This window comes from Clarias gariepinus, chromosome 9 (genome assembly GCF_024256425.1).
Source record: "Clarias gariepinus isolate MV-2021 ecotype Netherlands chromosome 9, CGAR_prim_01v2, whole genome shotgun sequence".
In the NCBI taxonomy this organism is placed as follows: domain Eukaryota; kingdom Metazoa; phylum Chordata; class Actinopteri; order Siluriformes; family Clariidae; genus Clarias; species Clarias gariepinus.
The window spans coordinates 25,408,221-25,429,853 of NC_071108.1; the positions used below are offsets into that span (position 1 = coordinate 25,408,221).

The 21,633-nt window shown below is 36.6% G+C and overlaps 2 protein-coding genes across 4 annotated transcripts in view; one reads left to right on the forward strand and one right to left on the reverse strand.

The window, feature by feature from the left end:
• Positions 1 to 121: 121 nt before the first annotated feature.
• On the forward strand, positions 122 to 15,826 carry chdh (choline dehydrogenase). Of its 2 annotated transcripts, none has more exons than XM_053503897.1 (8): positions 122 to 203; positions 1,924 to 2,752; positions 3,351 to 3,502; positions 7,836 to 7,965; positions 8,716 to 8,850; positions 10,316 to 10,458; positions 11,417 to 11,519; positions 14,789 to 15,826. In XM_053503897.1, exons 2-8 carry the CDS (start codon positions 2,044 to 2,046, stop codon positions 15,205 to 15,207), a joined length of 1,791 nt encoding a protein of 596 aa, XP_053359872.1. In that variant the 5' UTR covers positions 122 to 203; positions 1,924 to 2,043; the 3' UTR covers positions 15,208 to 15,826. The 2 variants fall into 2 exon arrangements, with proteins under 2 accessions (XP_053359872.1, XP_053359871.1); XM_053503896.1 differs by lacking the exon at positions 122 to 203 and adding an exon at positions 269 to 397.
• Positions 15,827 to 15,836: 10 nt separating this feature from the next.
• cacna1db (calcium channel, voltage-dependent, L type, alpha 1D subunit, b) overlaps positions 15,837 to 21,633 on the reverse strand; it is a 135,059-nt gene continuing 129,262 nt past the window's right edge. For both annotated transcript variants that reach the window (XM_053503895.1, XM_053503894.1), the window contains exon 47: positions 15,837 to 21,545. In XM_053503895.1, coding sequence (XP_053359870.1) covers positions 21,258 to 21,545 — 288 coding nt within the window. In that variant the 3' untranslated portion in view covers positions 15,837 to 21,257. The remainder of the gene's footprint in view (positions 21,546 to 21,633) is intronic.

Sequence of the window (21,633 nt, forward strand, 5' to 3'; positions counted from 1 at the left end):
CAGATGTTTGACAGCTGGAGGGCAAAACTGGGCTCAGTGTGTTAATGTACACGCAAACCTGCGTGGGGGTGGGGGGGGGGGGGGGGTGAAAACGCCTTTATTTGCCCCAGTCCGGGTAAACTGTGCCTGTGACTCCGCCCACTCTGCAAAAAACACACCGCATTACTTGGGACAAAGTGAGCAGTGTGTGTCTGGAGCAGTCGGTAAGTGGCCTATCTGTGTGACTTGTATGATATTGCACGTGTGTGCGTGCGCGTGCGTGTGTGTATGTGTGTGTGTGTGGTAAACTGGCCATTTAAATAAGCTTGATTGTATTGTCGGTGGTTTCAGTGGCCACAGCTGATTAAAAGTTTCCCGGAGTAAAGAGTGGAAAAGCGCTCAGGATCCTCCGTGTTTGGTGAGTCGTCGTGGTGAAATAGTCGCGTTTGAGTTTAGCTGCTTGTTGAAAACCTGAAAACGAACCCCCTCGACGGCTGAAACACTCCGGTGTGTAATTGCTTTGTTTTCTAACTCTTCCAAAAGGTCTAGTCACGTTTCAGAGACTTCACTAGGCCAGTCCACCCTCATTCAAACATGTTCACTCGCTTTATTACGTTAAAGAAATCATGTTTTCCGTTTTTTGCTGCATTTTAATACCTTTAAAACCAAAAACGTTTAGAAGACATATATAATTACTTAATAATAATTTACCATATAATAAATGTATTGTATTAATCATTAATTAATTACTGTAAATGTATCAGTACAAATGATTTATCGTCCTGTAAACTAATTAAATTGTAATTTCCCTTTCCTAAAGATTTAACCTTAAAGACAAAAATAAAGGTTAATCTATTGACCATTTGCTAAAAAAAAAAAAATTGCTCCAGCTCCTTTTATCTGATACAGATGATTAAACATACCTTATCAAACCCAGTCTAACATTTCTGCTGACTCAGCAAAGTCTATGGCCAAGTATGACTGTGATCATATGGTCCAGTTATGAGAACTTATGATTAAAATAAGAACATATAAGATGGATAGAAACTGATATGATAAGGAAACCCAATACTATGTACTGTAACATTATGTACTACACTACTACTCCTCTACTACTATATTAGTGGGACATGCTGTGTTAGGAAAGGTTGCACTTTAATTACATTTACACGTAAAGCTTTGAAGGAATAATTTGCAATATAGGCTTTAAATGTGACCTTGTGTTTGAAAACCCGGCTAACCCGTCATTTTATGTCATTTATGATTCACTGTAGAAAACAGTGAATGTAAAAAGTGACAAAGGTCACTTTAGTTGGGTTTTCCCCAGTCAGGTCACAATTAAATCTCACTTCATTGATTCTCTCTGTGTTCAGTTTTTGTATATGTGCATTATCTATGTGTGAAGAGAGTGTATTTAACTTATGACATGCATATGTATGTATTAAAGTTATTTATAACGTGTTTACGATCATTTTGCAGCCTTAAAGGTAAGGGTTCACTTAGTATAGATTTTCCACTCAAATTTATTTCATGAGCATAATCCAATTAGTCAACTAAGTGTGTGATAATATTTGGATATTGAAAGCTTAGAGTACAATTCTAGGGTGCAGGGTTAAATCCTAAGCCTAAATTCCTCTCTTTGTGGGCTTTGTATGTCCTTTTAACTTTGTCAGGTACCAGGTACACTCATTTCCTTCCTGGTAAAGTAAGAAACTACACCACATAAGTATTATCAGATTGTGTATGTGTATGACTGGTATCAGTCCCGTCAATGGTACTGTACATTTCTGCCTTGTGGCCAATGATCCAGATTTTGGAACTTTTTTTTAAATATAAGCTGCTTCCAGGAATCACACATTATGGTAAAATTTGCAATAATTAAACAGTAAAAAAGAAAAAGACTCATCTAGTTCTCTTGCTTACCGTACAAAATTTATTTTGCAGGATTGTTGTTAGTGTGGAACTACTTGGTGAATTTGCATACAGAGAGGTCCTCAAGGTGATTGGAAACGAAATCCTTCTTTCATGCTTTTGCAGTAGAGGGTTGTGAAAGCTGATTTTGTCATGGTGCGCCCCACTCTTTTTGCTTGGCTGCCTTTAGGACTTGTCAGAAAGGCAGCTTTGCCTCATTCGCAGTACCACCCAGTTTCCTGCTATAGAACCAATTCATCTAATCAAAAAACTACTTCCTTCAGCTATGTCATCGTAGGGGCAGGCTCAGCGGGATGTGTGCTGGCCAACCGCTTATCAGAGAATCCATCTGAGTCTGTCCTCCTCTTGGAGGCAGGGCCCAAAGACTTACTGCTTGGGTGTACGCGCCTGTCATGGAAGATACACATGCCAGCAGCGTTAACCTACAACCTCTGCAATGACAAGTACAACTGGTTCTACCACACATTGCCACAAGAAGGAATGGATGGCCGGATCTTGTACTGGCCTCGTGGACGTGTCTGGGGTGGCTCATCCTCACTTAATGCCATGGTTTATATTCGTGGCCATGCTGAGGATTACAATCGCTGGCACACAGAAGGTGCTGAGGGATGGGACTATGAGCATTGCCTCCCATACTTTAGAAAAGCCCAGACCCATGAACTGGGAGCAGATCGGTACAGGGGGGGCAGTGGACCCCTGCATGTTTCCAGAGGCAAAACCGATCACCCTCTTCACCATGCGTTTATTAAGGCTGCTCAACAAGCTGGCTACCCCTTCACTCAAGACATGAATGGGTACCAGCAGGAAGGTGTAGGCTGGATGGATATGACAATTCATAAAGGTTAGTTTTTTTTCCTGTTTTGAATGTCATCCAAATAATACTAATTGTGCTTAATCATTTGTTGGGAGGGATTTTATGGGCTTTTTTTAGGTTCAGTAGACACATCAGCTTAATGTTTGACAGCCTTACAAGTGACATTTTCCAAGTTTTTGCCATAGTTTTTCCTCACAGTTTGTTATGCATGGTCAGTGGTCTGAACCCAGAATAACACATTTATAGAGAAATTATCTTGAAGAGGCCAAGACTACTATCTTTAGTTAATTAATTGTATTGTTGAATAAAATACTTTATAGAGTGTAGAATACCCAGTTGACTGCTCAATAAAATATAGTAACATCCTGTAATGTGGCCATTTACAATTGCATCGCACCAGAAGCCCAGCAGGTCTCATTGGTTAGCAGTTTCTTGTATTCAATATTTTGTATTATGCATTTTTTGTGGATTCCTTATTTATTGTATTATTACATATTTATTATTATTATTGTACTATTGTATTAACAAGCCTTGAAAGAGCCTTGCATTCACTTAAACAACTTCTCCTTTTGACCTTGGTTTCTTTCCTCTTCCTTTTAAACACTTACTTCTTCCCTTGCTTAAGGCAAGAGATGGAGCACAGCAAGTGCATACCTGCGGCCTGCTCTGGCCAGACAAAACCTGAAGGCTGAGGTAAGATGCCTGACCACACGGATTCTTTTTGATGGGGCTCGAGCAGTAGGTGTGGAGTACCAGCAGAATGGTCAAATAAAAAAGGTAAGACAGTGGCCAAAGTGTGTCTGTCCAAAACAGTTCATATTATTACGAAGTGGAAGGTATTTGGTACAACACAGACATTTACTGGAGCAGGATGTTGCCCCAAACTAGATGAGAGAGCCAGAAGGAAACTGGTGAGAGAGGCTACAAAGTCTACTGAAGCATTTGAGTGTGATCATTGTGTACATGTGACAGCAATAACACAAATTCTCCACAATTGTGGCTTGTACAATAGTGTAAAAAAAAGGCATTCCTACAGTAAAGTATGGAGGTTGTAATATCCTGTTATGGGGTATTTTGGGGGGCAGCATGCACTGAAGCACTTTGCAGTATAGAAGATTAATTAATGGATTTGGCAAAATGCCTCAAATCTTTGAGGATATCTGCTGCCCTCTGACAAAAAGGTGTCAATGAGAAGAAGGTTTACCTTCCAACATGACAAGCACAGAGCAAAACTGACCAAGAAGTGGTTGAAGGAGAAAAAGGTGAATGTCCTTGCAAGGCCTAGTCAGAGCCCAGATGTAATCCCTATTAAAAATCTGTGGAAGTCTTGAATACTGTAACAAATGATCACCATCAAATTTATCTCAAATTAAGGAGTTCTGCAAAGAAGAATGGGCAAATATGGCAAAGTCCATTGAAAAGGTGATCAGCTTCACCTGAATGAGTTTACTCAGTTTACATTTACTAAGTAATGTAAGGTTTGCTTTTCTGTCTTTTACTTGTTGCACTTAAAAGGGGGGTGATTCTTTTCTATACCCAGTTTATATGAAGAATGGTTTTGTTTGTACATTGGTCAGAACTCACTCTTTCAGCAATATCTTTACGTTTCCTACATTGGAGGACCTTAAACCAGTCTCGGAAAAAATTCTGTATGTACAGTATACTGTATCTTTCTCCATGCCAGTTCAGCCGATTTTATCACAACAAAACTGCCTGAAGTTTAACCTGTGGCATAAACAAAAATTATTAGCAGTTTTCTGCCAGATTAAATCACTGCATTTTTGGGTGAAATTAGCGCTTTCTCCCTTGAGCTGGGCGTGGCCATATTCGTCACTCAACACTTATTCAAAAAAGTGTATGTAAACTATGAAAAGTGAACAATATACTTTTTGTAAAAAAAAAAAAAAAAGCAAGTTGTTAGTTTTTTTTTTTACTTGAGTGCAGTAGGTGGTTTTGTTGAAAAAAGAAGAATTGAAAATTGTGATTTTAGCAAGAATTATTCAGCCCTTTTGAAGAAAGAATAAAACAATGTGGATTGCTGTTAGTAAAACAGTACAGTAAAACATATGGAGCAATAATGGAGTTGCTTGTGTTTCTAATACAGCACATCCTGACATGTTTTATTATTCCCATACCACAAAAAAATTTAAATGATGCAGTGGATATAGAAAGTCTACACACATCAAAAGCATTTTAGAAAAAAAAGTGAAAAGAGTAAAACTAGCACCCTTTATAATGGGCCTGTGACTATGCACAGAATTAATAAATTATAAAAACTTATAAAACATGAACAGGATCTTAATTTTAAAACGAAAGACTAGAAAAGGTGTACAAATTTCCATAACATTAAAAGTAGTTTAATACACCATGAAGTAATCATAAACAAGTGGAGAAAATTGGGCACCAAAGTGACATTACAAACTAGTGTTAATTTCTTCAACTAAAAATAATGATGAAAAAAAAAACGAGAGAAAAAAATCGTTGACAGACGTCAGGGATATCAATAAAAAGTGACAGAGATGAAATTAGCAATCGTTGACAAAAAAAGACGAAAATAATAAAATGCGGTTTAAAAAAAAAAAAACTCCGCGAGCTTCCGCGAGGACGCCAAAAGAATTAAACATGTTTCATTTTTCATGCGGAAAGATTGGAAACATAGTCACTACGCCAAACTCGCAGTAAATCACGATGAACCGTACTTACAACATCGTCCGGGCTCTGCGTATGTGAGATAGGTGTATTATGACATGAGCAGCAGTATTTCTCAAGGTTACGGTGCGCGGCACTGCGCACAGGAATAGTTTGCGTGTGCAGTGACAAAATGTGACAAGCTCAGTCATCTTTAACTCTTTGTCATGACACTGGTATATTGTACTGCCAGCTGCTTAACACACAGTATGACTGCAGATCAATCCCTGCTACCTGTTATCACCTAAGTGAGGATGAGTTTCCTGTTGAGTCTCAAGGTTTCTTCCTATTGCCATATCAGGGAGTTTTTCTTTGTGACCGTCGCCCTCGGCTTGCTCATCAGGAACTATCTAATCATTATGATTCAAACATATTCACATTTCATACAAACTTCCATTATTATTTTTATGTGTAAAGCTGCTTTGTGACAATGGCGATTGTTAAAAGCACTATACGAATTAAATTTAATTGAATTAAATGACAGCAGTATTACTCGGGCGAAAAAAAAAAAATTTGGCCCATTGTCTTTATGTTGGACCTATTGAGCCAATGTGTAGTAATATCAGAGGGGAAACAGTGTGGGCACAAAATTGCTGGGAAAAATACAACAAACATGAAGATACTAATCGAAGTATACCATAAAAATCTAAATGTAGTTTTACAGCCTCCTTGTGGTAACTATGTTTTGTTATATGTGATGTATATTATTTTATTAAATCATTGCCAAACCCATTAAGCTAATAGGCTAGCAAATGATTGTGACTAGTAGGGGTTATCCTTACAACAATGTGTGAATTCATAAAAAAAAAAAAAGTTTCAAAACACTGTATTGTTCATATTGCTTCTATTGTTTTGTAGTTTAAAAATATGGACATGCAGCCGTTGTTTCGATGGTTAAAAATAAAACAAAAATAGGATAAGATTGACTAAATATGATCAAAACTAACAGGGATATTTATCACGGGACTAAGACTAAGACTAAAATTGAAAATAGCTGACAAAATTAACACTATTATAAACAATATCATGTCCCTCCGAAATTGCTTAATCGAAAAAGCTTAAAGCTGATCAGGTAAATGTTCTATAGCAATATTAAATGATCTACAGGGATATCTTGAAATCACTGGTCACAACCCACATGTGACAGCAATTTCTTGCATACTTCAAGGCTAGTCTAAGAACTAGGGTGGTGATATGGAAGCCATGTATCACAAATAGGCCCAACAAAATTTTTATGAGAATGTTTTGAGAATTATTATTTTTTTAATCATGCTTGGCTCAAAAACAGGATGGTTTATCATCCATAAAACACCTTACCCATGTTGAAACATGGAGGCGGGAGCATCATTTCATAGGTCTGGTATGCAGAATAACAGAACACAGTTATGAGAGTAAAAACTACCTTTATTTTTGTATATAATCCTCTGCTACACTAACGCACTCATCCCAGTGTTTCACTAGTGCTTGGATACCATTAAGGTGGGAAGTTTTCTCACAAACTGTCTAGTGAAGCCATGATCATACTGCCTGCTTTACATTTTTAACCCTGGCCTCCATGGATTTCCTTTTATGGCCCAAACATTTGGTAATGGAAAGAGTTTATGACGTTATGCGTAATGTAACTAGGGGCAATAACCTTCAGTAATGTAAAACTAATGTTGTGTTGGTGAATAAGTGTGTGTATACTGTAGCTCTCACAGACAGATGCACCTCTTCCACAAGTTGGCAACAAGTTTTCCATCAGTCCTAAAGGATCAGGCTTTTAATGAACATTCACAGAAATAACTGCAGTGTGCTCTGAGCCACAACAGCCAGTATCGTCATCCACAGTGTACAGCCTTCTTTAAAATGCTTTCCATGTTCTAATGTTTCAGTGTTGCTAGGAGTTTTATCATGGTCCTATGCTTGAGGTCTTCTGAAAATGTCAATCCCTTTAACACTTTAATTCAGAAGAAATGTCATCAAGTCGTGGTTTGAGTTGAATACCCCTTTTACATTGCAGTTTTGCTTAAAGTTATGCTTAATTATAATAAGGTTTTAGAGGTGTTGAAAAGGCTTAGATGCTGTTTTTAATTTCTCTGTTTATTTTCTCTGGATGCTTTGTACATTTTCAATGCTAGTACTTTGTATTCAGAAAAATTGGTTTTGAGGTCCTCAGGTGCAGTAATGACGTATTTTTCTTTGTGACTGAAGATCATCAAACTTCTACCTAAACACTCCCTTATCTTAGTTGGTTTATCAGTCTGTAAAAACTGCTTGCACTCTTGCGAAACGCAGTGATCAACTGATATAGGCATTTCTTCAGAACAGTTTTTTTCACTATAGTCACCTTCCCACATACATTTGTAGTAAATAACAACAAACTGCCTATTTAACTTAACTAAATATTAGAACTGCATTTCTTTTTTAACTATTGCTTTAGGTATTTGCTGACAAGGAGGTCATTGTCAGTGGCGGGGCTATTAACTCCCCGCAGCTGCTTATGTTGTCCGGAGTGGGAAATGCTGATGACTTGTGCAAACTGGGAATTCCTATCGTGCAACACCTCCCAGGTGACCCAGTAATCATTTTTTTTTTATTATGACATTTTAATTGATATAAAATGCTTATTAGGCAGTACATTTTACATAAAATAGGGCAGGTTAGCACAAATGTTCTTTGTCTAGTCTGTAAAATATGGTTTCTTTTTTTAATGAAACCATAGTCATTTTATAATGTTATAATGTTAATTGATCAGTCATGATAGTCTTTCACTCTCTTTTAGTGATCTATTATTCATTCTTACTGTGTTTGGTGTCTTTTCAAAGACATATAATTATTAATGTAATATACAGTGGGTACGGAAAGTATTCAGACCCCCTTCATGTTTTACTCTTTATTATATTGCATTTGAGGTGGCTGTATTAGATCAAAAGGGTACTTCTACTAAATACTGAGCAAAGGGTCTGAATACTTAGGACCATGTGATATTTCAGTTTTACTTTTTAAATAAATCTGCAAAAATGTCAACAATTTTGTGTTTTTCTGTTAATATGGGGTGCTGTGTGTACATTAATAAGGAAAAAAAATAACTTAAATGATTTGAGCAAATGGCTGCAATATAACAAAGAGTAAAAATTTAAGGGGCTCTAAATACTTTCCGTACCCACTGTATAAAAGCTAAAACGGTCAGATGGTTTAAAGGTGCTATATAAAAAGTGCTCAGTACAATAAACTTAGATGTGCATTGAGTAATGATTATAATGATTTTATTTGACATCAACTTCTTGTTGTCGCACCTCTTGCTTTATGAAAATGTCTAGGTGTTGGAAGTAATCTCCAGGATCATTTGGAGCTGTATGTCCAACAACAGTGCACTAAGCCCATCACCCTGTTTAAGGCTCAGAAACCATTCCATATGGTTAAGATCGGCCTTGAGTGGCTGCTGCGCTTCACAGGTAGGAGACAAGCAATAAGTGCAGTAGTTGACCTGAAGAGCCCAGGTTTTCTGACTACTGAGCAGAATTGAGAGATTATGAACTGGAGTAATTATGCTCACATTTCAAAGTTTAACTTGTGATTAAAGTTCTCAGTTGTGTTAAATCTTTTCTGTCAGTTGGAGTCTAGAGAGGCCATCTATAAAATTAGTGTTGATCTAAATGTAACCCTTGGCTTAAAGTGATATGACCCGATTATTACGCCAACTACAGTAGGTTGTTTCTCTACCCAGGAATAAAGTAAAAATAAATAAACCAAGTGAAATTACAAAAACATGAAGAACCCTGCTGGTTCGATTGGATCAAATACAGAGACATGACCTAAAAAAATTGAATACAATTTATTTCACACAAATATGCTTAAAATGATCTGTGAAATAAAAATTCTTACACAGTTTGCCTAGTAAAGAAATCCACAGGAACCACAATACTTCAATAGAAATAGGAAGAACAAAAATAACAGCAAACCAACACAAAATCCCTTAGAGCAAATAAACCAAAGAAAGAAAAATAAACAAAAAATACACTCTCTTCCGTTAAGCTTCAGTATCACAGTTAATTAAACGTTGACATGTGGACATACTCTGGCAAAAAAATGCAAAACAATCAACAAGAAAACAAATCACATTTAGATCACAACAAATCCTAAATTATTTATGCTGCCTCAATGAACCTGATCACAGTCGGGTTAAATTGGGTGTAATAGCAAAAATAAAATGTCCTAAAAATAAAATGTTCTATACCCTGTAAAAATAAATACTTAACCGGTTACACAAAGAATAGAAAAGAAACTAGGGTTGGGGGTTGTAGGAATAGTACATTATTATTATAGGAACAGGTGATTATGATGGTTTATTTGTGCCTGCACAATCTCAAATTGTAGTTTTACTTTTATTTAACCTCTTACTTTCCCACTCTCTCAACACCACAGTCATGACTGCCCATGTGATCTTGCAAACAAATGTTTTCCTGTTTTTGAATTGTTGTTTTACAGAATTAAAAAAATGCAGTGTGTTAAGAGAGGATAGTAATTAAAAGTATTGGCATCAGGATTTTAAAGGTGATCAAAGTTTATCTATGACATGATAGACTCGACATAGTCCTTTTATTTGCAAAAAAGCTAAATAAATACTATTTCAGCTCAAGCTGAAAGTAGAGATATTGTACATTATTTGTCTAGAAAGTGTTATTCAAAAAACAATGGTTGATACTAATTCTCAGTAAAGTATACAACCTTTTAACATCTTAGTTACTTAAACAAACTGAATCTTAAAAATAATGAAATTCCAAAATTCGAAATGAAGAAGTTTGTAAAACCTGACAATACAATTTTTGAGATAAAGTTAAAATACCTATAAGTAAAAAACATAGCATATTGGCATTCTAAAATTAAGAGCTTATCATTTGACTTTGATCCACCTCACAGGTTTTGGTGCTACAGCTCATCTGGAGAGTGGTGGTTTTATTCGCAGCCGCCCGGGTGTCACTCATCCTGATATCCAGTTCCACTTCCTGCCATCACAGGTTATCGATCATGGCCGTATTATGCCCAAACTCGAGGCTTATCAGGTCAGCTTCAAGGATTATACCTTAGCTCTTGTTAAAAAAAAAATTTTTCCAAGTTTTATTAGTACTTTTTTATGTACTAATGAGTCAAATACCTACATTAATGTACTAATATTATTGACACATATTAAATTTGGCTTTTTAATTTTCTCTACTGTGCTATATCTGTCTATGTCATATGTCTACACACTAATTTTGAGGAGAAAAAACACTTGATTTTTAAAGTGCTTTAAAATTTATGCTCCTCCATGACAGGTATTTTGTTGTGTTGTTTGGAATCTTATGCTGTAATGTATTATTTACCCTGTACATTATTGTTTAAGACATAAAATATGGTATAGGATTTTTGTCTTTGCATGTGTTGTACTACTACAATTTTCCTTTACTGGAATTAAAAGGGCTGAAGTCAGTTCCAGCATGACGATGCTCCTGTACACAAAATGAGCTCTGTGAAGACACAGTTATGAAGACATGGTTGGAGTGCAAGAAATCAAGTGGCCTGCACAGTGCAGCGTAGTGTAGTTTGCAAGCCAAAGCAACACTTTTTCTGCAGGGATTTAAAACTCAACACTGGTAAATTTCCTAATGCAGAGCAAGAGATCAGACTAGGATTTTCCTGATGATGCTAAATAGTGATACCATCACAATATGTGTATTATAACGTTCTATCTGGGTTAAGAATAAGTGATGGGTAAAATGTGTAATATTAAGGTCACAAGGTTTTTTTCTGTTTGATTAAGATGAATGGCTGTGTTTGTAAGATTCCATAAAGTTGAGGCTAAAAGAAAAAATGTTTTTTTTTCATTTGGAAAAGCTTCCAGGCACAAGCATGACTATAAAATAGTATGATGTCTAAGTAAAAACATTTCTGAGTGAGCTAGATGACGTTCTCTTTTATTTTCCTTACATAACATGAAAATACAAATTGTAGCATTCTCAGCAATTTAGGTGTTTTATGCAGGTACATGTTGGACCAATGAGGAGTACGAGTGTTGGCTGGTTAAAACTGAAGAGCAGAAATCCACTTGATCACCCCTTGATTGACCCCAAATACCTCTCAACTGGTAGGCCTGCTCTAATCATAAGTGATTTATTTCATCAGTGTTTATGTAGTCATTTGCCACTGAGCACACCAGAGCTACTGCAGATACCTGGAAAGTACTTTTTTTTATCATTTGTGTATATAATAGAAAGAATGAAAGCTGATCCTTTGATTTATTGATGAATGTCTAATGTCTGGATCATGAAGCCAGTGTTTGAACACTTATTGATTTTAAATAGACAGAAAATATTTTGTTTTTTTTTAGCTAAGGTTTGGTGTAACCATAAAGAATGTCAACAAGAAATTTAATGTCAGCTCTGTGTCTCATGTAAGACAAACACTAATGATTTTGCAGCACAATTCTGGAAATGCTAACTGGTGAGTTCTGTCATATATGCAGGCATTTAATGTTGAATAATTCTACTTTTATATTTTTATTTTTAGTATAAGGGCAGTGACAAAAGTAATGCAAAAGTGGCCATTAACTGATAAGTTATTTAAAGTTGGTAGAACACTTTCTCCTCTATACAAAGTTACTATTCAAATTAGTAATTATATTTAAATTGATTTTGCCTCATGTGTAAAACACGTGATTAAAAGGTAAGTAGTAATAACACTTGAAGAAAGTTTTACCTGCTTTTTCTTACTTAAGACATTACAAAGTAATAGACAGAATGTGATGTCATGGATTTCTGGGAGTTTTGTTGCCAAAGCTTTGTTGCTAAATCTTAACCGAGAAACTAAACTCCAACTGATTTGTATTGATTTTGATGTGCTGATAAGTAAAAAAAACTTTTTCATGAAATTAAGTGAAATCATCATTTAGTAGGAAATTCCCTTTATGTTTGTTCCTCTAATCTCATTCAAGTGATGATGCCCTGCATAAGCATCCATCTCCACTTTGTTTTAGCCTGGGACTAAAATAGACCTACTTAGAATTTTTTACACTGTGCTCTATTTGGCAGAAACCCAATATTACTCAATGGCTCGCTTAACAGTGAAGCATGATGATGGTAACATTATGTTAAACTATAGCCCTGGCTATAGCTATTATTTTTATCTGCATTTCTGAATAATATCCTTACCTGATCAGACTTTTAGAGTGTCTATTTTTGGCATAGCCAAAGTTTTTATTTATTTATTTATTTTAAATGCAGAAAGAATTGTCTTTTCAACCTGTACTGTAGAAACTCTTTCAGTTGAATGTGCATCTGAAATGCATAAAAGTATTCTGTTTCTATAAAAGCACCACATTTTTTATGTATCAATTTATTGTTTTGTATTAGAAAATATCATACCTCCTGGTATGAAAAGGAATTTTGTATTTTTGAATTTAAACTTAAAATTGTTGGTATTTTACTCTTTACTCTTTCTCTTTTCATTGTGTATGCACTCGCTGTTGCCCGTTTCTCCAGTTACTGCTGCATGCAGAGAATGGTTGGATGCAACCAAGTCTCACACAGGGGTGGGGGGGTTTGTTATTCTTTGCATGCCAATTACGTTGAATCTGAAAAATACTTAATTTTAGTTTTATAACAGTAATTTAAATTCATTCAATTTATAAACATAATATAAGTAATAAGTAATTATCTGGGGGTTACAAACCCCCGTGCCCCCCGTAAATTACGCCTCAATTCTGTGCTGCTCAGCTCTCACCCGAGCTCTTCCTTCCTCCCTCTCTTTATTCATTCTGCATTCACTGTGAAAAAGAAGACATTAGACAGAATTTTCCACAGGTGTAATTCAGTCACCACTTACCTCTTACTTTCCCCCTCTCTTCACAGACTAGTGCTCAGCCACACACTCATTGCCACATTCACTTATAAGTCGCTGGTCTTTATCATGCTGTTTTTTAGATTAGTAGTTATACTTGGATAACATGACATTACAGGAATCTGTGAAGATTCTATGTCTTCATTTAGGTGGTCCAGCAGGCCACCATTTAACTCCTTCCATTTCATGCCATCATTTATTTGTCAAGTCCATTAAGGTATCTACTATATTTCCATAAAATAAGTTTAACATAATATGTAAGAGACAGAATTTTATCAGTGGGTCAAAAGTTTACATACACTGTATTTGTGAGTGTACTTTATTATTTACTGGGATTGCCTTTAAAAGTGTCCTGTGCTTCCTTCATGCCCATAATATGACTAAATAACTCAATTTACAGTACTGTGCAAAAGTCTTGAGCAACCCTTCATTTCCTCATGTTTTGCTTCAAAGCAGACTGACTTTCTTGTATTTTTTTATGTAGTCTTGAGGAATAGTTCTCCGGGCTTCCTGAATGACTTTTTGGTTCTCATTTTCAGTTTCAGAGGAATGCTTTTTTTTTCTTTTGTTAAGTCACACAGTGACTTATGGCTACGAATCAGTCAACAATAAAACCATCTAACTTAGAGCATGACCCAGTGAGAAACAGGTGCAGATGATGACAGATGATCAGGCTGGTGATTAGTACACTGATGATGCTGAATGCTGAGTGGTTGGAACAGACGAGAGGGGAAATGAGGTTGCCACTGTGGTTGTATCTTCAGGCAATTTGCAGCCTGTCACAGTAAAATAATTGTTTCCATTTCTTTAATTAAATCAACATGATTTAATTAAATTTAATATGAAGAAATAACGAGTGGCTCAAGAGTTTTGCAGAGTAGCTTAAATGTACAGTTTTTTTGTAAAGATGGTTGTGGTAGCTCATTGTTTGAAAAGAATCAGTCTTAGCTGAGTTGGATTATCCTACGGTGTCAAGAACAAAAAGGCAATGACCCTTAGATACAACCACAGATCATCACTAAATCAGTTTTTTTTTGCTCTTTTTAAAAGAAACAGATTAATGTTTAAAATTTTTGCCCCCTGGAATCTGGTAATGTGAACTGAAGATGTTGTCAATCTCTCTCTAATGAACCTTTTTCAATCTTCTGTGATTTGATCCAAAGTTGATGCATAAAAATAAGAAAATAAGATTGTGAGCTGATTTTTAGCTGAGTTGTATTTTTGGAATTTTCATCTTTTATTTGTAAATAATTATGCAAACAGTATTGCAATATGCTGGGCTATTTTGTATAAATTAGAAACATTGAAAAATGAGTCCATTTCAGTTCCAAGTTGTAAGAATACAAAAACCAGAAAAGTTCAATAGAGGTGAATACTTATTCAAGGCACTGCTAGTGTTCCACACAGAAGCCTATCTTTGTAATAAGCCTAAACCTACTGACAAACAAATTAACTTAAAACCTAAAATTGCCTCTTCATGTACTTTCTTCATGTCAGTTTTTCGTTTTTTTGTCCCAGACATTGATATTTTGGAGTTCCGCGAGTGTGTGAAGCAGTCACGTGAAATCTTCGCCCAGCCTGCCTTTGAGCCGTTCCGGGGTGCTGAGCTGCAGCCTGGCATCTCCGTCCGTTCCGATGCTGAGATTGATGCCTTTGTGAGGCAGAAAGCAGACAGTGCCTATCACCCGTCCTGCACCTGCAAGATGGGCCGAGCCTCGGACCCGATGGCTGTTGTGGACCCTGAGACGCGCGTACATGGTTTGCAGGGACTCAGGGTGGTGGATGCCTCAATCATGCCCAGTATAGTCAGTGGTAACCTGAATGCCCCCACCATTATGATTGCTGAGAAGGCTGCTGATGCGATCAAAGGGCTTCCCCCACTCCATGACCAGGGTGTCCCTGTTTACCAGCCAGCTAGTCTGAAGACACAGAGATGAGACAGCCTGCTGAAATAAAAGTGAGGAGTATGTGGAGGAACTTGTGAGTACATGCTAGGGCACATGCTGCCGTACTGGAATGAGGGAACCTAAAATAGTCTTAATATACTAACATACAAAAAAAAACTTATGTCTTAACACACCCTGTCTTGTAACATGCTAAAAGACTTTTAATGCAGAATGCCATACTTTATAACATACTACCGTATGATGAATGAGCCTTTTAAACAGATTATTTAATATTTGCACAGTCCTATAAGAAAGTATAATGTTGTAAACAGATACTATGATACAAGATCTTATTCTTATGCCTCATTCTTTTAATATTAAGGAGCATTTGGTTGTAGTGAACACGTATGAAATCATGGCTTAGAAACTTGATGGCTTGAAACTATGGCTTGTTGATTGATTTTTAAAATATGAATGTTTTAAAATCTAGTTTAATTAATTACACTATATGGAGGCTCTTAGTTATTGAATGGGCAGGCTTAGTGGATGTTTCCACCTATTAGTTTGTTTGCACAGTCCAAATTGGACAGAATTTGATGCTTATGCCTTGTTTACGGTTTGGTTTGATTTGTATTTACACTACACATAATTAAATGGAAAAAATAACATTGTCCATGTAGGGCTGAGAACATGCATGTTAAACTATTTAGTTTTTTGGTCAGAAATGTGCTAACACCAGGGCTGGATGCGAATTGCATCAACACTACTTATGTGAAAGCATACTGAATGTATTATTGCACAAACCTGTTAGGAACTGTAAGTTGTGATGTGTTTATAACAAAGAGAGTTACATTTTCTTCAGCATGGATAAGCATTACTGAGCTGCTGTAACAAAATCAGAAAGTACTGATCTGTCTGTACTTTGACAAAGTATTAAATATCAGTTGCACAACCAGAATAACGTGAGTCTGTATGGAATTATACATTTCTGAATCAGTGACTAACAAAGCACATTTAAGTACATTCTGACAGTTTAAAGAAATAAAACGTGAAGGTTGGAAGCAATGCAAAGTTGTTTACACTACTATTGGTTTACTAGTCTGTTAGTTCCTGTTGTGTTGATGATTATCATAGCACTGAGTATTTTTAAACAGTTTATTTGGTTAGAAAATAATCCAGGCCAAGAACAAGAGAGAATAGCTAATGTACAAAAACAGATTGTCCATCGATACAAAACTGGCAATTCTGGGCAATGAGCTACAGGCAGATCTCAGAATACTTCAAATAAATAGTTATTGAACAAAAATGTATGATGTACACAAAATCACTATATGAAAATAAACCATTTGAATTAGAACCTTTACATTGCCTTGTAAATTCTCTTCATAACATAATTTAACATCATTTACCTAATAAAACTGCTGTTCAATGCAAAAAGGACTTGTGTACACTTAAATGCCCTATACCTAATTTTAAAGATTTAAAATGACAATGATGGAACAAATGGCAAGGAGATATATTTAAAATACAAATGATGCAGGTGAATTTTATTGTGTTATTTGAATTTTAGCTTTAAAGTTTGGTATTATCTCAATAACCGCCTACTGCTTATATAGCAGTCCTGTCCTATAAGAGCATTCCTGTCCTTGCTTATTAAGTTGGCTTAAAAACAGCTAGTGTTTTTGTTTTCCCCATCAAATGCATATTTTTGCCTAGGCCGTTTGATGCATACATTTCCAAATTCCAAATATGAAAATGAGATCACTGAGGACATTGCAGTGTATGATACCAGAAATGTTTCTCAGAGCCCTTGTTGGTAAAGTATGATACAAAGCAGTTTGGCTTTGTGCAGGTTTCATGCATTCGTGCGATGCAAGTGACGCAAATGCAGTGTTTTACTATGTAGAAAAATAATACAAACACAATTCATGACTGGATTAGTGAATGTGGCATGGCTGTGAGTGACAGATGCAGTATTCCCAGCATCTCGTTCATTTTTGAAACAGAATTCATCCCTGGGATTTTAGTCAAATGCGACTAAAACACATTTTCAAATGGAGCGTATAAACTGATTGTGCAGTACAAAACTATGATATGTCCACACATGGACCAACAAGTTTGTAATGTAACATGACATTTCATCAAATGGGCTTTAAAAAAGATTGTCTTTGTGTACAGTAGCATGAAAAGTGCAAAAAGCAGTTTTTAGTTTCAAATATCTCTAGGCAAGAGAGAAAAGTGTGAAAAAAAGCTCTATGGCTCAGACAATACATCAGGTTTCATTTGTCAAAAGCAAACATCCTTGGAGTTTATACCCTTTAAAATTGGGTTAAAAACAGAAGTACCTATTAAAGCTTTCTTACATCCTTGTTGCTGGCAAAAAGATTAGACAAAAAAAGATATAACCCAAACTTGAATATGAAAATACTGGAAACTGTTTACATAATGGTAGTTACATATGTAACTGTAGTTTTATGAACCCCGGATAACCATCGGGTGCAGCGAGAATCACCTGCGTGCTTTACTGTGCATGTGTGCATGGATACTGAGATCATTTTATAAAGTCACAAAGTTGGACAGGAGAGTATTTTTACAAAATCATTAAATATTATAAATACCATAGTCATACAGCCAATTGTCCCTGGAATGTTTTCACTTTTAATAATGAAATATACTTTACAGCGCAGTGAAATTCAAATAAATCCAGCAAAGTGATCGTTTTTTTTTTTTTTTTTTTGCATATACCCGCTTTTAAGAGTCAGAGCACAGGATTGGCCATGATACAGCACCCCTGGAGCAAAGAGGGTTCAATGTCAGATTACTGATGCTGGGGCTTGAAACCCCATCCTTCTAACAAGTAACCAAGAGTCTCAACCATTTGAGCCACCACCACAGCTTTTCCAGGGCACTGGTTAGCATCTAGAATAGCACTCTTTGGAATCTACCCTTGAGAGTGGCATATCATGAGACTGGGCATCTGGCCGAGGTGTAGGCCATAATGGTTTGTCCAACACTTAGTGGCAGACTCTCTGCAAGTCTGAAAAAAAAACCAGTGAGCTCTTGGTGTTGATGTTTTGGAAGCAGAGTCTGAGCAACTTAAACTGTTAGATAGATGGATAGATGGATGCATATAGACCAATAGATGCATCTATTCAAGAAAAAGCTTTCGCCTGGGGACATACAAGACCTGTTTATTACGAAGGCAAACCTTTAAAGCAGCTGTATTCTGGGGTACCCACAATTGCGAGTTCTCGAACACAGAATCAGGATGATCCACTGAACTCTGTAGTAGGGAAAGCACAGACAGACCTATGACAAGTTTTAGGTACAATAGCTCATGATGTCAGACCCCGACGTCATGACCTATTGTACCTAAAACTTGTCATCAGTGTACCTGCCTTCAGGAAATAATCATCTGAATGTTTAGGGATACAGAGCAAGAGTGAGCTAACTGTCTAAATCCCTCTGTAAACTCCACTAGAAGCTTGGATGGTGGCACAGATAATTTATCCTATGAACATTATCCTATCCAGTTCAAATTACCTCCTCCAGAGTGGCTGCCTGTTTCCTGTTCCTGCAAGCTACCAGGAACCATGGAAGACCTGCCGTCAACTGGGAGACAGACATCTCTTTAAGATGCTCTTATGCTGACGCAGTGAGTACAAAGTAGGTACTTGTCTTTAGCTTCCTAACAATTTAGACACTCTTTGCATATGTGCAAGTCTTGCATCAGGTCTCATTAGGCTAAAAATTGGGTAGTACAGCCTCAAGTAAAAAACAAGAGGATCATTGTAAGGCGGAAAAAACTAAGTCCTGCACCATTCCTGGATAGTGTGGAGGAAGAACAACTCAAAGGTAACAGATGCCACATAGTTTTGTGGTGTTCTGGGGTAGTACCTGTATGTATGTAGAATTGACAAGAAAGAACAAAAATAAACCCTGTATGGCTTTTTACTGTATAAAGTAAGGTAAAAGGGAAATATGACCATATGACAGCGATATTTATTGCTTATACAACATAAAATGTACTTTAAATGTGGACATACTCATAAGAAGGTACCCAAGTGATTCCACTGCACCTGGCAGTTAGGAGAGGTGAAACAGAATGTTTCTTCAAATAACTGTACCCATGCAACCAGGCTGGCATTAAATTTAACCATAACTGATTTTTTTATTTTTATTTAAGTGACTTTCATTGTTTGAAAGGCATTACTTGAATGGTTTAGAATTGTTTAATTTTTTAAAATGCTATCCTGTAAACAGTGACTATAAAATCTTTAGATAATCTTCTGTGAAGGTTTTTGAGTTGTCCAAGTCACCAACAGTACCAACCGACAAAACGTGTCTATGGTCACACAACCATCCTTCTAACTAGACTTAACATCATGAGAGATAAAAAGACGTGGGGTAGCGTTTGGCTTATAAGATCATTCAAGCTGGCCCACTCTGGCTTTGATTTATCGGTGGAGTCAGTTTTGGACAGCCAAATCAGAGAGCAGCTTGGAAATGACAGTATGATTTACACTCATGCAACTGTTGCGACAGTTGTTTAGACAATCTGAAAAAGGGCAAAAACTGTTTCACTCCCCATCGTAATGTCTCTGGTCCCTAAGGGAACATGTTGACATTACATTAGAGCCTGACTGGTAGAGGTAGCAAAGGTGCAGTGTGGAGTTAGCAGCTCTTGGGTAGTGCAGATGTGTGTAGGTAGTACTTCACATGACTGGTCACCTGAGGAGTAGGAGTGTGTGATGAGGACAGCAGGACTTTTCACACACATTCTTCAAAACCCATGCAAAAAAAATTCTAACAGAATCTTAAAGGTACAAAGCATGAAAACATGGCTTATACTACATTAACATGTCTGTAAAAATAAATGGTATTTGAATGTCACTCAATGGTACTACATCTCTCGTAAAGCAGCATTGGTAACCCATACGTCTACACATGATACGCAGGAGCAGACCTTCCAATGTGACCTTCATATTTCCAAAATGTCTATAAATAACTTTGTAGAAGTAATGTGATCATATATATATTTAACTAAGCATGAGCAGAGATCATTTAAACACTTGGGAAAGGCTCGTTATTATAAAGAATTGACAGTAGAAATGACAGAATTTGTTGTTGGGCCACTTGATAGTCAGGATAGGGAGCATAAAGATTGGACCTTAAAGCAATGGAAAAAGGTCATGTGGTCTGATTGACAGTATTCCAGAGTGATGGGTGCATCGGGGTAAGAAGGGAAGCGCATGAAGCAATGCACCCATCATGCATAATGCCCACTGTCCATTATGATCTGGGGTTGCTTTAGTGAAAAATGTTTTGTGCAGATTTATCCTGCCTCCAGGAACACATGCCCATTTGGTACACATGCCCATTTTGTAATGTGTCACATTAGAAGGAATGCATGGTTCTTATGCGCATCATGTGGATTTTGCATTGATGCTGGCTCAAACCATGGCTAGACTGAAATGTTCTTCATAAATACTTTTAGTCATTGGTGTAATATTACCGTCTTTGTGCGAAAATATTTTTTCCCTAATTACTTAACATATAGTATAAATATAGGGAGAGGTTTGCCTAGACTTTATGCTGTGTTGTCTGATTCTCCCTTATGCACCTAATGATGTGTTTTTGCTTAATGACATGGTAAGGGGGTGATATTGCTTAACAGGTTTATCTGGCTGTTTTGTTATTCCTTTTTGAGTGACACTGGGAATGGACAATGAATGGCAGTGTATCAAAGCTAATTACTAGCTTTCGTGTACATTGGGTAAGGCAATGGAGAGGGATATGACTGCAAGAAGATTTTTTTTTTTTTTGGTTGATATGTAAAGAATGTGGAAAAATATTCTTGTAAAAAGCTGTTGAGAAACACACACATGCACACGCATACATACATACAGTTGAGAGCTCACATTTTTGTGTCTAATTTTTTTGCAGCAAGCCCATGTCCCAGTTAGATGACGGCTGTAAAAATGGGATAGAATTTTGCTTGGTTAATCGGCCCAGAGAGTTGTTTGTCTCTACTCCCATAGAAGGCACTATTTCTCCTTTCATCTGTTTGTTCTTTTTTTTTTTTTTAGTTTTAGCAAATGCTATAAATTTGAAATGCATATAATTTCGTCTGTGAGGTCTTCCTCGTATTTACTGTTCGGCTCGGTCTCCTCATCGCTGTAGTTGTGGAGACTGTGGCCTATGATGCTCTGGGGTGTGCCTGTGCCATCTGATGCCATGCTATTGCCCAGACTTCCATTTAGCAAGTTGCTTGCTGCGCTTTCCATTTCATCAATAGTCAACTCGCATGCATCTGCAATCTCATGTTTGGTTGCTGCAACAAAATTTGGGTCCTTTGCATATTTTCCCAGTCCCTCCGATATCAACACCTAGAGTTACGAAAAAAAAAAAAAAGTCAGCTTACGTTTTACTACAATGTCTATATGGTATAAATGACCTACCTGCTTGCCTAAAAAA